The sequence below is a fragment of the Neoarius graeffei genome, chromosome 2, assembly GCF_027579695.1.
Source record: "Neoarius graeffei isolate fNeoGra1 chromosome 2, fNeoGra1.pri, whole genome shotgun sequence".
Lineage (NCBI taxonomy): Eukaryota > Metazoa > Chordata > Actinopteri > Siluriformes > Ariidae > Neoarius > Neoarius graeffei.
The window spans coordinates 3,144,248-3,160,651 of NC_083570.1; the positions used below are offsets into that span (position 1 = coordinate 3,144,248).

The 16,404-nt window shown below is 44.1% G+C and overlaps 1 protein-coding gene across 6 annotated transcripts in view; it reads right to left on the reverse strand.

The window, feature by feature from the left end:
• ptprk (protein tyrosine phosphatase receptor type K) overlaps nt 1-16,404 on the reverse strand; it is a 229,055-nt gene that overhangs the window by 104,325 nt on the left and 108,326 nt on the right. For all 6 annotated transcript variants that reach the window (XM_060913569.1, XM_060913567.1, XM_060913566.1 and 3 more), the window contains one exon: nt 15,886-16,179. In XM_060913569.1, the coding sequence (XP_060769552.1) occupies nt 15,886-16,179 (294 nt within the window). The remainder of the gene's footprint in view (nt 1-15,885; nt 16,180-16,404) is intronic.

The following is a 16,404-nucleotide window of genomic DNA, read 5'->3' on the forward strand; positions in this document are numbered from 1 at the left end:
CTGTGAGAGAGTGAGACAGAGAGACAGAAACCCTGTGAGAGAGTGAGACAGAGAGAGAGAGAGACAGAAACCCTGTGAGAGAGTGCGACAGATTGAGAGTTGTGTTGGCAGAATGTTTACTGTTTTACGGAGGTTCGTTATTGCCAAAAAATATGTCCACTGTTTTGGAAAGTAAGTGGCCTCTCTGTCTACTCTGAGGTTGTTCTCGCCATGTTGTTGATCGGGTTGTTCTGCCTGTCTGTCTGTCTGTCTGTCAGGTTGTTTCATCTTTAGTCTGTTGGATCGACTCGAGCGGGTTGTCGACTGGATTGTTCTCTTCTGGGTGTCTGTTGTATAATTTTTTCCCCTTTAGTCGGTCAGGACACTGTGCTGAGTGTCGGCCCGTTCCCACAATCCATCAGGTCCTTCTTGCCCCGCCGTCTGTCTGGCCCTTTCCCCCGCCGTCTGTCTGGCCCTTTCCCCCGCCGTCTGTCGGATAATTCTTACCTTGCCTTTTTTCTGTTGGGTTTTTCCTCTCTTTAATCTGCCAGGTTGCTCTACAATCATCTGTTAGATCGCTCTCAACAAGTCATGTGTTGGGGTCTTCTCGCCCCGTTGTCCGTCTGGTCATTCTTTGGGGAAGCCATGGCCAAATGATTAGAGAAACAGCTTTGGGACCAAAAGGCCGCTGGTTCGATTTTCTGAACCAGCAGGACTGGCTCAAGTGCCCTTGAGCAAGGCACCTAACCCCCAACTGCTCCGGCAAGAGTGGTGGCGTACCTTGTGTCTGATTAGCCAGAGAAAAACTGATGTGATTATCATCGGATAAAAACCCGACACTAACTAACTAACTAACTAACTAACTAACTAACTAACTAACTAACTAACTAACATTCTTCCAGTCATCTGTTAGCTTGTTCTTTCCTTACCCGTCCATCAGGCCGCTCTCTTTCCCAACACATGTCCACTCTCTGTCCCTTCCGCCCGCTCCCTTCCCTGCCCGCCCGCTCTCTCTCCCGCACCCACCCACCTGTCTGCTCTCTTTTCCTCGCCCACCCACCCACTCTCTCTTCCCCGCCCATCTATCAGGTCCTTCTTGCCCAGTCATCTGCTGGGATATTTTTTGTTTGGGTCTTTCAACCTGCAACCAGACAGGTCATTCTCCCCGTTCCCTCATCAACCAGCAACCAAACAACGACGAGTTGAAAAGGACAGTCAATGTCAAAGTGTTACACAAAGCAATCAATACACTTTTTGGCTCTAAAGTTTGACCTGCACACACACACGCTGCACCACACTGCACTTAAATTACTTTCTGATTGTGTGTAATCAGCAGGCATGCTGTGTGCGCTTGTAATTTACTCCTGTGCTTGCTCAAAGCGCTACAGCGCACACACACACACAGTTACAGTGACTGAAGGGGATGACAAACAAGGGTCCTTTTTTTTCCCTCTTTTCTGAGTCAGAATGAAAGAAAAATTGAAATAATGAAAATAACAACTTCTTGTCTGAGGACTGCAGTTGTAGTGATGGTGTATTGTTGTTTGGACCTGAACTGAACGCAGTGCATTGTGGGATTTTATAACTGCGTCAGATTTTCTTCACTACGCTTCTGAAAATGACGGGGGGGCAAATTGCCCTGTACTAACAATGCGCACGAAAATGCACAGAGACCACGAACGGTGTGTATATATGTATGTTCTGCGCGCGCACACACACAAAAAAAATACACTTCTAAGGGAGTGTGTGATTGAGTATGATGCGCTTGGCAGGTGATGTTTTATTCATACTGTGGCGAAGATATTGCATTTTTATTTTGTGTGTGTGTGTGATTGAAAGTGATGAATTCAAGTCCACCATTAGAATCAAAGTGTTATGAGGCTAAAGAAAGGTTAATCACACACACACACACACACACACACACACTTCAGTGAATATGAAGAGTCTCTCCATCATAAGAAGCTGAAGCCCTTCATCGGAGACAGAGAAAAGAAATTATTTCAGAGACCACACACACACACAGGAAGTGGAGGGTAAGCGATGGTGTATTCAGGTATTGAGCACCAACTGGCCAGTTTGAAATTCAAATAGGCTCGTCTGCCTAAGCTCTGATAAGCAAACTAGGACGCACACACACACACACACGCAGGATTATGGGCAATAAAGTCAGTTATTAAGCACATGCCAGCCCACCTCACGCTGCTAAACACCAAAGCTCACCCTCATAAGGGATGAATTCCAGATTAATAGCTGTTCTGTCCCAAATCACATCTTTTCACTACCTAGTGCACTATTTCAGAATTCTTTGACCTATGTAGTCATGTCCAGAAGCACAGTGTCTGACGGTGTTGATAAGGCCTATATAGTTTATAGGCGTGCGGTTTGGGACAAACCTACAATGGACTCGTGATGACGCCTACGTGATCGATGTAGTGAATAGGGTGTGTGGTTTGAGACACGTCCACAATGGACTGATGATGGCGAGGCATTTCTTGCTCGGATAAAGCGTTCAGGTTTGAGTCATTTCCATTTAAATCATTTTTCCCCACAGAGACGCTGATAATCCTACGACTACATGGACAACCAGCAGGAAGCCTGGGCAAGCAAACACACACACACACACACACACACACACACACAACCTTTATCTCCACAAGAGGTTTGGAGAGTGAACTGGATTTGTGCAGGTGTGTGTACGCATGCATGGCTTTCATTTAGAGACATCTCTATGGTGTGGAGAGAGGGAGAGAGGGAGAGAGAGAGAGAGAGAGAAACAAAGAAAGAGAGACAGATTGCTCTGTTTGTAAACCCTCTGATCAGCAGAAAGCCAGATTCGCTTTTTTGCTGAGAAAACTTTCATTACATTACACGCACCAAACACACTGAGAAATTAATTACCACCCAGCTTGCGTGTGTGAGCGATAGACAAACACAAAATTTTCTCCCTGGAGAAATGACTGAAGTTTGAACACAAGCTGGTAAATGATTAAAAATAAAACCAATAAAGCAGAGTTGATCTGGAGAGAGAAAGAAAAACAGAAAGAGATGGAGAGAGTGATGCGCCTCAAAGCTGTGTTTGTTGTTGTGGATTAGGCTTTGATCTACATGGACGTCTCTGGAAAGGAACATCACGGAGCATCAGCTGAAAGCTGGTCCGCGTGGTATGAGGAACTCTGGCATCCCTAACCTTCCCACTTCGCACCATGCCCGGTGGACAGACAGACAGAAGTGCAGGACGGAGAACCTGATGGTGTTCTCCTAACACCCTACTCACATAGACTCTGTTAAATAGGGAACTCTGGTCGCACCTCCTGTGACCAGACAACCATTTTGAGTTGCTGATTGGTCGGAGACCCCGCAAACAGCTGGAAGTGTCATAAAGGATGTCAGAACAGTAGACCTCCACCCTCTTGTCCATCTCAGTAAAGATGGGAATGTTTGTTCTCTTCCAGGCACTCGTCCAAACCAATTGTCATCATGTAGAAGACAGACGGCACTCAAAGATTCTGCAGTGATTTTTCAAGGTTTAACAAGAGGCGCTTTCAGATCGGATAGTTCTTAGAACTGTTGGAGGAAGTACTGAGTCCTCGCTACAGGAACTGAGGACAAGCATAGTTCTTAGAATGCCATTTTGAGGGACCTATTTTAGCACCTATTTCAGAGTAGGTGCTCTCTCAGTACAAGAGGAAACGCAAATAAAGACGGTATAAACCATGCATACCGTCTGTCATCATAGGAAATGGAAGCTCTCTCCCTAATAAGATAGATGAGCTAATGGCGCTAACCAGGCTGCAGAGGGAGTACCGGGAGTGTAGCCTTATGTGCTTTACAGAGACTTGGCTGAATGAACTCTCACCGGACTCACACGTCACTCTGGACGGATTTCAACTCGTGAGCACGGACAGGAAAGCCAAGGAGAGCGGTAAGAGGAAAGGAGGGGGTATAGCGATGTTTGTGAATGACAGATGGTGTAACCCGGGGCACATCAGGGTAAAGGAGCAGTACTGTAGTAAAAACATTGAGCTGCTAGCAGTTAGCATTCAGCCATATTACCTCCCGAGGGAATTCTCGCACGTTATCGCAATAACTGTGTACATCCCCCCGGCGGCCGATGCTGCTGCAGCCTGTGAGCTCTTACACACTACAGTGTCAAAGCTTCAGACATCACACCCCCAGTCCCTGCTACTAATCTCTGGTGACTTCAATCATGCTTCCCTGTCCTCCACTCTCCCAACATTCACTCAGTATGTGAAATGCCACACCAGAGACAACAGAACTTTGGATTTAATGTATGTGAACACCAAGGACGCATATAGTTCATCACCCCTCCCCCCGTTGGGCTGTTCTGACCACAATCTGGTTCACTTGTCCCCTACATACATACCTATGGTGAATAAACAACCACCCACCAAGAGGTATGTAAGGAGCTGGTCTGAGGAGACCAGTATGGCACTGAGGGACTGCTTTGACACCACGGACTGGGATGTGTTGTGTGAACCTCACGGGGATGACACTGATAGCCTGACAACCTGCATCACAGATTACATTAGTTTCTGTGTTGAAAACACTGTGCCAGTCAGGAAGGTACGGTGTTTTCCCAACAATAAACCCTGGATGACCTCTGAACTAAAAACCCTATTAAACGAGAAGAAGAGGGTTTTTAAATCTAGCGACAAGGAGGAGATGAGGAGAGTGCAGAGGGAGCTGAAGAGGGGGAGAAGGAGAGGCAAGGACAGCTACAGGAGGAAGCTGGAGGAGCACCTCAAGGGGAGCAACACCGGAGAGGTATGGAGAGGCCTGAAAACCATCTCTGGCCACACAAAGGACAGTGGGAGGGCCCCTGTATCTGGGGGCCAGCACTGGGCAAATGAGTTGAATCTCCTTTTCAACAGATTTGACTGTGCCACCCCACCTTCCCCCACTCACCATAGTCCTGACCTGTCTGTGATATCACTCCAACACCCCCCCTCCCCTCATAATACCTCTGACACCAACAGCTCCCTCCTCACACCACATCACCCCCCTCCGCTCCCTGCCAGACCAATCCACACACTCCACCCCTGACCTCACTCTACAGGACTCACACCTCGGCTACAGCCCTCGCCTCTCCTTAACAGCTGATTGGGTGTTGAAGGAGCTGAGGAGGATCAAGACAAGGAAAGCTGCTGGCCCTGATGGTATCAACTCCAGACTGCTCAAGGACTGTGCAGATCAGCTCTGTGGGATACTTCTGTACATCTTCAACCTGAGCCTCAGTCTGGAGAGAGTTCCACTTCTGTGGAAAACATCATGTGTGGTTCCAGTTCCCAAGACTGCGCACCCCAGGGAGCTCAACCACTTTCGGCCAGTAGCTTTAACATCTCACCTGATGAAGCTCATGGAGAGGATTGTTCTCTCCCACCTCCGACACCTAGTGAACAGCAAAATGGCCCCCCTGCAGTTCGCATACCAACCGGGCATTGGTGTAGATGACGCTGTCATCTATCTACCTGCTACACCGGTCACTTTTACACCTGGAGGGCACTGGGAGCACTGTGAGAGTCATGTTCTTTGACTTCTCCAGTGTTTTCAACACAATCCAGCCATTACTGCTTAGGGGGAAGCTGGAGGGAGCTGGTGTCGACTGCCACCTGGCTGCATGGATCATCGACTACCTCATTACCAGGCCGCAGTATGTGAGGCTCCGCGACTGTGTGTCTGATGTGGTAGTCTGCAGCACAGGGGCTCCACAGGGTACAGTGCTCTCTCCTTTCCTCTTTACACATCTGACTTCAGCTACAACACGGACAGCTGCCACCTCCAGAAGTTCTCAGATGATACAGCCATCGTTGGACGTGTGTCAGAGGGGGACGATCTGGAGTACAGAGAGGTCATCACCAACTTTGTCGCCTGGTGCGAACTGAACCACCTGCGCATCAACGCCAGCAAGACAAAAGAGGTGGTGATCGATTTCAGAAGGACGGTTCCTCAAATTGCACCAGTGAACATCCAGGGTTCGGACATTGAGATCGTGGAGGAGTACAAATACCTGGGTGTCCACCTCAACAACAAACTGGACTGGACTAACAACACAGATGTCCTGTACAAGAAGGGTCAAAGTTGTCTCCACCTCTTGAGAAGATTGAGGTCTTTTGGTGTGTGCAGGACACTGCTTAGGACTTTTTATGACTCTGTGGTGGCATCAGTGATTTTTTATGCTGTGGTCTGCTGGGGCTGTGGAAGTTCAGAGAGGGACAGGAAGAAACTTAATAAACTGGTCAGAAGGGCTGGCTCAGTCTTGGACTGTCCTCTGGACTCCATTGAGGAGGTGGGTGAGTGGGCAGTTCCTCTCAATGAGTCCCTAGAACTGTTTGTTCCCAAAGCCCCAAAGGTCTCACAGGTTTCTACTCCATACCACGGCTGCAGGAACTTGTTCAGTGCCTGACCAAATGGCCCATAACCATTGATCACTACACCCAGTGACCTCTATCTAAACAGGTTATGGTATACATTCGTCCCTACTACTCTCAAAAGTCTACTTTGGCATGTTGTCAGTGACTCAGAAGGTTCGGCAAAGCACTTGACACCTCACATCATGCTGGAGCAAACTGCATGAAACAAACAAACAAGCAAACAAAAAAATCTGTGCCCGGCACAAGGCTGTACATTGGGTACCATACCAACTGGGATCCCCATAAGCCTCAAGAAAAGCAATCTAAGTGCTGCATTCCTATGGTTTATTTATTACTCGTTCTGAGGATAAAGTGGACCCGACTGCTCAGACCACCTTCTGACAGCATGTGGATTGGTAGACAGTGACTGTGAAGTTGTTAAAGTGTGTGGAAGTTTTGCAACAAGCAGTAGGTGTCTGAAAAAAATCCAAAAATTACATCAGCTTGTATTCAAGCGGGTTGTGAGCAAGTCAAGGTACACCCTCACTGGACTGATAGATAGTCCAGGCAAGGCTGACCCCTATATGAATAGGTGGTTTCCACTTCAACTTTTGGGTCAAGCACAGGTCAAGGGTCAACCGCTATGGCCTCCCTTGAGCCCTTGAAGAAGACACTGCTGAACCCCACCGCCCCACCCTCCAGGAAAGTAGAAACAGAAGATTGGCACAACACTTGAGTGGATGTGTTCATGACCTGTTAACCTAAGCGTTTCATCCGCCCTTCTTTTCCTGAGGATCCGTGACGCATGACCAAATCGACTTGACCCTCTGAGAACAAAGGTCGCCTCCATCCACCTCCGAAAGCCCTCCAACACATTAAACACGTCCACTTTATTCCACTCTCCTCCGCACTAGCCCTAACCTCCAGGGTCTGCCAAGCTACCAAGAAGGAAAAATAGCAGCAGTAGAAAGGGAACGGAAGATGAAAGGATGAAAAGAAAAAAAAAAACAGCAGGACTAGGAAAGGAATAAAAGTGTCAGAAGAAGAACAAAGAAAGGAATGTACGAAGGGAAGGGAGGATGAACGGGCAGAAGAAAGCGTTAATGATTAAGGAATGAAAGAAAGACAAAGGAAATAGGAAGGAAGGAAGGAAGGAAGGAAGGAAGGAAGGAAGGAAGGAAATCAGAAACAAACAAAAGAAAAGATGGAGAACAAACAAGTAGAAATAAGAAGTAAAGGGAGGAATGAAAGGAAGGAATAAGTACTAAAGAGAGAAGAAGGAAGAAATGAAGAGAGAGAGAGATGGAGAGATTATAGTGCGGGAGAAACAGCAGGACCCTCCGTGGACTAACAGAGCTGTTAACAGCAGGACAGGTCTGTCTGTGGGGACGTACGTGTGTGTGTGTGTGTGTGTGTGTGTGTGTGTGTGTGTGTGTGTGTGTTGGCCAGTCGTGGCATGCTGTAAACATCCTGTAGCCACATGATGGAAAAACGGTCTGTGTTTACGAGCTGCTGCCCGCGAGGACACGCGTAAATAAAACATCCGTCTGGTGTGTGTGTGTGTGTGTGTGTGTTTAAAGGTAGTGTGTAGCACGAATTTCTAAACACCACAGGACATGAAGTGTAATGAACCGTTGCTGTATCCCTCGATCCCCTGTGTGTGTGTGTGTGTGTGTGTGTGTGTGTGTGTGTCCGTCCCCATCCACCGGGAGGCTGTTTGCGGCTGCAGAAGCGTTTCACCGTTCATTACCAAATTAAAAAAAAAAAATTAAAGTGTAAATTAAGTTTTTCACATCATGTGACCTGAAGGCAGTGTGTCATCATTATTCATGAGTTAGTTAGCGGTCGGATAAAAATTCCCGTCATCGTGACAACTTAAATAAAAAAATAAAAACGATGAAAACTGTGTGAACAGGATAGTTTTATGCCGAGCTAAATCCGCATAAACGCTACGTGTAATGCTTAATGAGAAACAGATCGTGTAAAAACAAGAACGTGTTGCTAGGCTCAGCTAACACTGCAGTTCGAACAGATGCTAGTTCGAACAGGAGATTCTCATGAAGCTGCAGTGAACATGTCCAGGACGCATTTTCCAAAATCAATACTTAAAGACCCACTGAGACAACTTTTTACACCACATAATATGTGTATTTATTGTTTTATTGCTGTATTGTGAAATAAAATATCCAAAACTCAACTTGAATAAAGGGTCGTCTTTGTAGAAATTCAAGAATTTCAGAGCCGATTTTGTGTTTTTTGCCCCGGCTTCTACAAGCGCCATGAGCCATTTGCCCGTTTTTGCCGCTAGGGCGAGTGACGTCACATCAGTGTATGTCGTTCTGGATTGCATGAAAACAAAACATGGCTCATGTCGAAGACGATCACTTCTCTTATATATTATATTTTATATATATATTATATATATTATATATTCTCTTATATATTATACTCTGTCAGTATTTCGATTTCTATAATAAGACATGGAGGAGGGGGTGATGAAAGGAATTTGTTGTAATTTTTTTTCTTTTATGGTATAGGAAAAAACATGCCGGATGACATCTTATATCTGTCACTCCACACATACAGTGGTGCTTGAAAGTTTGTGAACCCTTTAGAATTTTCTATATTTCTGCATAAATATGACCTAAAACATCATCAGATTTTCACACAAGTCCTAAAAGTAGATAAAGAGAACCCAGTTAAACAAATGAGACAAAAATATTATACTTGGTCATTTATTTATTGAGGAAAATGATCCAATATTACATATCTGTGAGTGGCAAAAGTATGTGAACCTTTGCTTTCAGTATCTGGTGTGACCCCCTTGTGCAGCAATAACTGCAACTAAACGTTTGCGGTAACTGTTGATCAGTCCTGCACACCGGCTTGGAGGAATTTTAGCCCGTTCCTCCGTACAGAACAGCTTCAACTCTGGGATGTTGGTGGGTTTCCTCACATGAACTGCTCGCTTCAGGTCCTTCCACAACATTTCCATTGGATTAAGGTCAGGACTTTGACTTGGCCATTCCAAAACATTAACTTTATTCTTCTTTAACCGTTCTTTGGTAGAATGACTTGTGTGCTTAGGGTCGTTGTCTTGCTGCATGACCCACCTTCTCTTGAGATTCAGTTCATGGACAGATGTCCTGACATTTTCCTTTAGAATTCGCTGGTATAATTCAGAATTCATTGCTCCATCAATGATGGCAAGCCGTCCTGGCCCAGATGCAGCAAACAGGCCCAAACCATGATACTACCACCACCATGTTTCACAGATGGGATAAGGTTCTTATGCTGGAATGCAGTGTTTTCTTTTCTCCAAACATAACACTCCTCATTTAAACCAAAAAGTTCTATTTTGGTCTCATCCGTCCACAAAACATTTTTCCAATAGCCTTCTGGCTTGTCCACGTGATCTTTAGCAAACTGCAGACGAGCAGCAATGTTCTTTTTGGAGAGCAGTGGCTTTCTCCTTGCAACCCTGCCATGCACACCATTGTTGTTCAGTGTTCTCCTGATGGTGGACTCATGAACATTAACATTAGACAATGTGAGAGAGGCCTTCAGTCACTTAGAAGTTACCCTGGGTCCTTTGTGACCGTGCTGACTATTATACGCCTTGCTCTTGGGGTGATCTTTGTTGGTCAACCACTCCTGGGGAGGGTAACAATGGTCTTGAATTTCCTCCATTTGTATACAATCTGTCTGACTGTGGATTGGTGGAGTCCAAACTCTTTAGAGATGGTTTTATAACTTTTTCCAGCCTGATGAGCATCAACAACGCTTTTTCTGAGGTCCTCAGAAATCTCCTTTGTTCGTGCCATGATACACTTCCACAAACATGTGTTGTGAAGATCAGACTTTGATAGATCCCTGTTCTTTAAATAAAACAGGGTGCCCACTCACACCTGATTGTCATCCCATTGATTGAAAACACCTGACTCTAATGTCACCTTCAAATTAACTGCTAATCCTAGAGGTTCACATACTTTTGCCACTCACAGATATGTAATATTGGATCATTTTCCTCAATAAATAAATGACCAAGTATAATATTTTTGTCTCATTTGTTTAACTGGGTTCTCTTTATCTACTTTTAGGACTTGTGTGAAAATCTGATGATGTTTTAGGTCATATTTATGCAGAAATATAGAAAATTCTAAAGGGTTCACAAACTTTCAAGCACCACTGTATATCATGTATATTATCCTAACTAAATATATGAAACAAGGTATTGGCCTTTCATTACTGGTATTAGCTGCTTTGGCCTATTGATGAGTAATATGCAATGGTATAAGACGCATTTGTGACGTTACAACAAATTTTAAACAACATGCATGTATTGAATAACAACACATACCCACGTACCCTGGCTCGTTCTCTTTTGGCAAAGGCACCACCAGACTTTCGCTTTCTGACCGCCCCTTCGGGGGTCTGCTGTCATCTGTTTCTCTTTTGACAGATTGATTCGGCCCGGGCCTGTCAAACAACGTCGGCACAGCTGACTCCTCCAACACCAGTGGATAAGTTGGATCAAACGTTCTTCGAGTTCTGGACGACAAAGTGAAACAGTGCTCCTCGAAATGTGCTGAACAGAGACGTGACCATTTTGTTGACTTCCAGTTCGCACGTGTTTTGGAAACGTTTCTTTCCCACTCTTTTGCTATTTCAGGGTGTTTTTTCCAAGGAAAGGAATGGAGTTTCACTCCTTCCGACGTGGTGTTAGAACACCCGTAAGCCACACATATAATCCCTTTTCGGTTAGACGCCATTTAACTTTTTCACGCAAGGAAATCACAACAAAACCACACGACACACTGATGTGACGTCACTTCCGGCATCTCTGAATGAGCCCAGGTCAATCTCCCTGCGCGAAATTTAAAGTTACTTCTGATGTTTAAAACGGACAGTTAAACCAAGAATTAAAACCAGAATTTATCTTTGGAGTCATATATTGTTTGTTTAAAAATTAATACGAAATGACTGTCAGTGGGTCTTTAATTCACATAAACTCTGATATTTTGTGTAAAGAAAATAGGGAGCACTGTATGGACAAATTAAACAAAAAATCTATGGAAATTCTCATTACCGTTATGTGTCCGCATCCCTTTTTTTAATGTTTACTTTAAATCATATAAAAATTCCTAATTATATAAAAAAATAACACCGTGTAAAGTTATTTTAAAACATCTATATTTATGCTTAATATTAATATTTTTTGTGTTGAACAAAAAAAGGTACTTGATTTTAAACAAAATAACTGTGTCCGCACCAAATGTTTCTCATTACCGTTTCATGATTTCACCCCCCTATAAAAAGTACACCGTGCCTTTAAATTGATCAGCTATCCCATGATGCATCACTTCAGATACAAGATTCAAAATGGAGACAAGGTCAGTTGCTCACTCTTCTCTTACTTTGTGATATTTATGTTAATGTTGCTAAAGTTACACTGTCTGTTATCATTACCGTTATGGTTTAATGCTCATTACTTTTAAAAATTAAAAAATATATATATTATTTTATGATTATCACAATATAAGGCTTTAACATGTGGCAAAGTTATAGGTTGCTAGCATTTCAGGTTATTTGTGAAATTAACCAAGGATATCTCATTACCGTTACTCAATATTCTCATTACCATGCACTGTGAGGGCAATAAATAAATGTCAAAAAAAAAGTAATTGTCATGGACTGTGCTGTTCATTTAATGGGATATTTTGTGGAAATATGAAATAAATTGTCAAAAAATATATGTTTTTAACTCATGATCTAGCTTCATCATTTACTGTAACGGTGATGAGAATTATTCTGGATCATGTAAGCCTCAAATAAGAAAAATTCCATTAAAATATTTTCCATTAAAAAAAGATCAACATACTAAAGTTCACACTCTATTTTAGGCTCTCAACTTGAAAAAATACTGAAATGAGGTGAAAAACTTTGTTAATGTGAAGGTCTTCATGAGAATCACCCAGTTATGCTAATTAGCTTAGCCGTGCAAAGTAAAGTCCTGCCAGGGGCTTCCCAGTCCTCCTTAACATTCTGAACAGAATATAAGCTAGCTTATGATATGCTAACACTAAGTTTAAGTCAAGATGTACGATATGTTTTACATGCTATGCTAAATCTACATATTTTGTGTCAGGGTTGTGTTAGCTAACATTCCAGATACAACTAGAGATGCTAGTTACTTGACTTAGCTTAGCCATCTCAAGTAAGCATTAGTGCTTCACAGTAGCCTTGAAATGTAGCTCAAGCTAAACTGCAATCTAAAAACGTCCCGAATGAAACTGCTGGAGTTCTTTTAGCTCGTCTCCTCCAGGGGAAACCGCATTAAGCACGAGAAGCGGAATAGACGTGAACTGGGGCAGAAACCTGACCCAAAATATTTCGCCATTAGCCTCAAGGGTACATTAGCATGACTAGCATGAGAGAGTTGTACACAACACTGTTGTCCTCTACAACAGTCATACACGTAAGAGCTAATGTTTCTGCGCTAGAGCTAAGCTAAAGACAAACAGGAAGTTGTATTCAGATTAACGTTTTCATGCGAGCTGTAAGCTAATCTAAACTCACATGTATGATTAGCTAAAATTAGCTCACTGCCGCGTTTGTTATTAGCCTCGTGTTGTAGACAGAAATCCGAGTGGTGATGTCGATGTTGCATCGACTGGTTTGTGATTGGCTGAATTATCGAGGCAGGTTTTTTTTCCCCCTTAGAAATCTTGTCACCTTGACAACAAAGTCTCTTAGCAACCGAGCTCGTCCAATTAAAACAGAAACGCAGCGTTAGCAAAAAAAAAAAAAGAAAAGAAAAACCCTTTTGACCCCGCCTGCAGCAAGACGGGGTTCGTTGAAGAAAACGAGAGTTAATTGAAAATTGGCCTGTGTGTGTGTGTGTGTGTGTTCGTTCTGCTACATCAGCACAATTAGAGGACATGGTAGACTTGTAATTAAAATCCTAACATCATCTTCTCACCGTCGCTTTAACTAACAACACACACACACACACACACACACACACACACTAATGTGTGTCATTTCAGAACCAGAGAAATGCTTTGTCTGAACATCAAGTTAAAATGAAGCTATAAAGTCTCGCTAATTACACTTTGAGAGAGAGAGACAGTCAGTCAGACAGACAGTTTCTCACAGTCTTGGGGTGGGGTGGGGTCTGAGGTGTTTGAGAGAGAAGCAGACAGACGTGGCACTGCGGTGTGATTTTCATCCTCAGGCTAACATCAAGCGAAACACAGCGACAACCGAGGCTAAACGATAACGCTAAATGCTAACCGCTCTTTGAAAAGCGACATGTGAAAAGCAGCTAGTGTTTAGCTAAAGCAATCCTCAAAGCTAAACGCTAACTGATTACATGCTAATTGCTAACAGTGATGGCTAAAAGGCAGTAGCGCTTAAAGCTAATGCTAGCTGCTGTATACTATACTATACGTGCATTTTCTCTGGTGAGTACAGTATTGCCGGTGTCATAAGTTTTAGCACCCCAACCTATTTCATATCAGCGTTGTGTTTTCAGAGGGAAAAAAAAATGTGCTCTGTGTGTGTGTGTGTGTGAGAGAGAGAGACTAATTTCCTTTGAAACTGGAGCAAAAACGATCAATATGCTATTTGAGGGAAATGGCACGACATTTGTACAGGAATAAATCATACACACACACACACACACCTCATCTCTCACACACACAGTAAAAGCCAGAGAGAGGTTTAGTGGCAGACCGTGTGTGTGTGTGTGTGTGTGTGTTTTTCACTCAGACTGTAATTGAGTAAATTCGGAGGGTCTGAGCTGAGATAAGCGTGTGATTGGCTGAGAGAGATGAAAGAAGAAACAAGCTTTCTATCACAAATCATGACACACACACACACACACACACACACACACAGTCCTTAAAGAAAAACCTTCAGAGTTTCAATTCCAATCTGCAAACACAACAGCTAGAATCTCAATCTGAGAGAGAGACAAACAGAAAAAGAGACAGACAGAGAAAGAGACACAGACAGACAGAGACAGAGAGACAGACAGACAGAAAAAGAGACAGAGCGAGAGAGAGAGACAAACAGAATAAGAGACAGACAGAGACACAAAGACAGAAAAAGAGACAGACAGAGAGAGAGAGACAGACAGAAAAAGAGACAGACAGAGAGAGAGAGACAGACAGAAAAAGAGACAGACAGAAAGAGACAGACAGAGAGAGAGACAGACAGACAGAAAAAGAGACAGAGAGAGAGACAGACAGACAGAAAAAGAGACAGAGAGAGAGAGACAGACAGACAGAAAAAGAGACAGACAGAAAAAGAGACAGACAGAAAAAGAGACAGACAGAGAGAGAGACAGACAGACAGAAAAAGAGACAGAGAGAGAGACAGACAGACAGCAAAAGAGAGACACAGAGAGAGAGGGAGACAGACAGAGACGGAGCGAGAGAGAGAGAGACAAACAGAAAGAGAGACAGACAGACAGAGACAAAGACAGAAAAAGAGAGACACAGACAGACAGACAGAAAAAGAGAGACACAGATAGACAGACAGAAAAAGAGACAGAGAGAGACAGACAGATAGAGACACACAGAGAGAGAGACAGACAGATAAAGAGACACACAGAGAGAGAGACAGACAGAAAGAGACAGACACAGAGAGAGAGACAGACCGACAGAGAGAGAAACAGACACAGAGAGAGAGACAGACAGAAAAAGAGACAGACAGAAAAAGAGACAGACAGAAAAAGAGACAGACACAGAAAGAGACAGAGACAGAAAAAGAGACAGACACAGAGAGAGAGATAGACAGACAGAAAAAGAGACAGACACAGAGAGAGAGATAGACAGACAGAAAAAGAGACAGACACAGAGAGAGATAGACAGACAGAGAGAGAGAGACAGACAGAAAAAGAGACAGACACACAGAGAGAGAGAGAGAGAGACAGACCGACAGAAATAGACAGACACAGAGAGAGAGAGAGACAGAAAAAGAGAGAGACAGAAAAAGAGACAGACCGACAGAAAAAGAGAGACACAGAGAGAGATAGACAGACAGAAAAAGAGACAGACACAGAGAGAGAGATAGACAGACAGAAAAAGAGACAGACACAGAGAGAGATAGACAGACAGAAAAAGACAGACAGAGAGAGAGAGACAGACAGAAAAAGAGACAGACAGAGAGAGAGACACAGACAGACAGAAAGAGACAGACAGACAGAGTAAGAGAGGGAGACAGACAGACAGACAGAGACACACAGACAGAGTTTAGCTTCTTTCTCTCTCTCCGAGTGCTGAAACTGTCCCTCTATCCATCCTTCAACACCACGCGCAACACCGACTCCATGGAAACCAAAAGCAAGCGATCAGACAGAGTTTAAATGAAAGGGGCGGGGATATGCAAATAGCTTTATGAACCTGAACCGTGGAACAGCTTTGTGCTGTACGTTCTGCTTTTTTTCCAGATATGGTATCGTTATTTAGTCACTGTAAGAGTGTGTGAGGTGAAGGACAGTAGGCGGAGCCAGGCGGACATTACTGACCTGCACACTTGGTGCGTGTGATGAGGGCGGGGCCAGGTTTTCCGGTGCCACCCTCTCCCGGGCGTGTCAGCAGGACGCGGATCTCGTACTCGGTGTCAGGGTCGAGGTGCCACAGTTTGTAGTGCGGCGAGTTGACGGCGTGCGTCTCGGTCCACGATCCTGACGTCATGCGGTACTCCACCTCCTTCAGGATGATCGGCCCGTCGCCGAAGATCGAGTTCGCGTTCAGCTGGATCAGCAGGTATGTCGGGCCGACGCCCAGCAGCTGGGGTGGAGCTATAGGCCTCGGGGGCTCTGTGAAAGAGAGAAACACTTTTACTGACGGCACAGCAGGGTTTAAGCCCCGCCCCCCGACCCGACCACCATTTCTTTTATCATCATCGAGATTTTCCTTTCTTTTCTTTCATCGACATCTTCGGAACTTACGCCTTTCTTTTCATTTCCTTTTTTTTTTACTGTGTTCTTTTCAGAAACTCATCTCTGCTTATAAATATTTATAAAAACAGATTTATTATATTT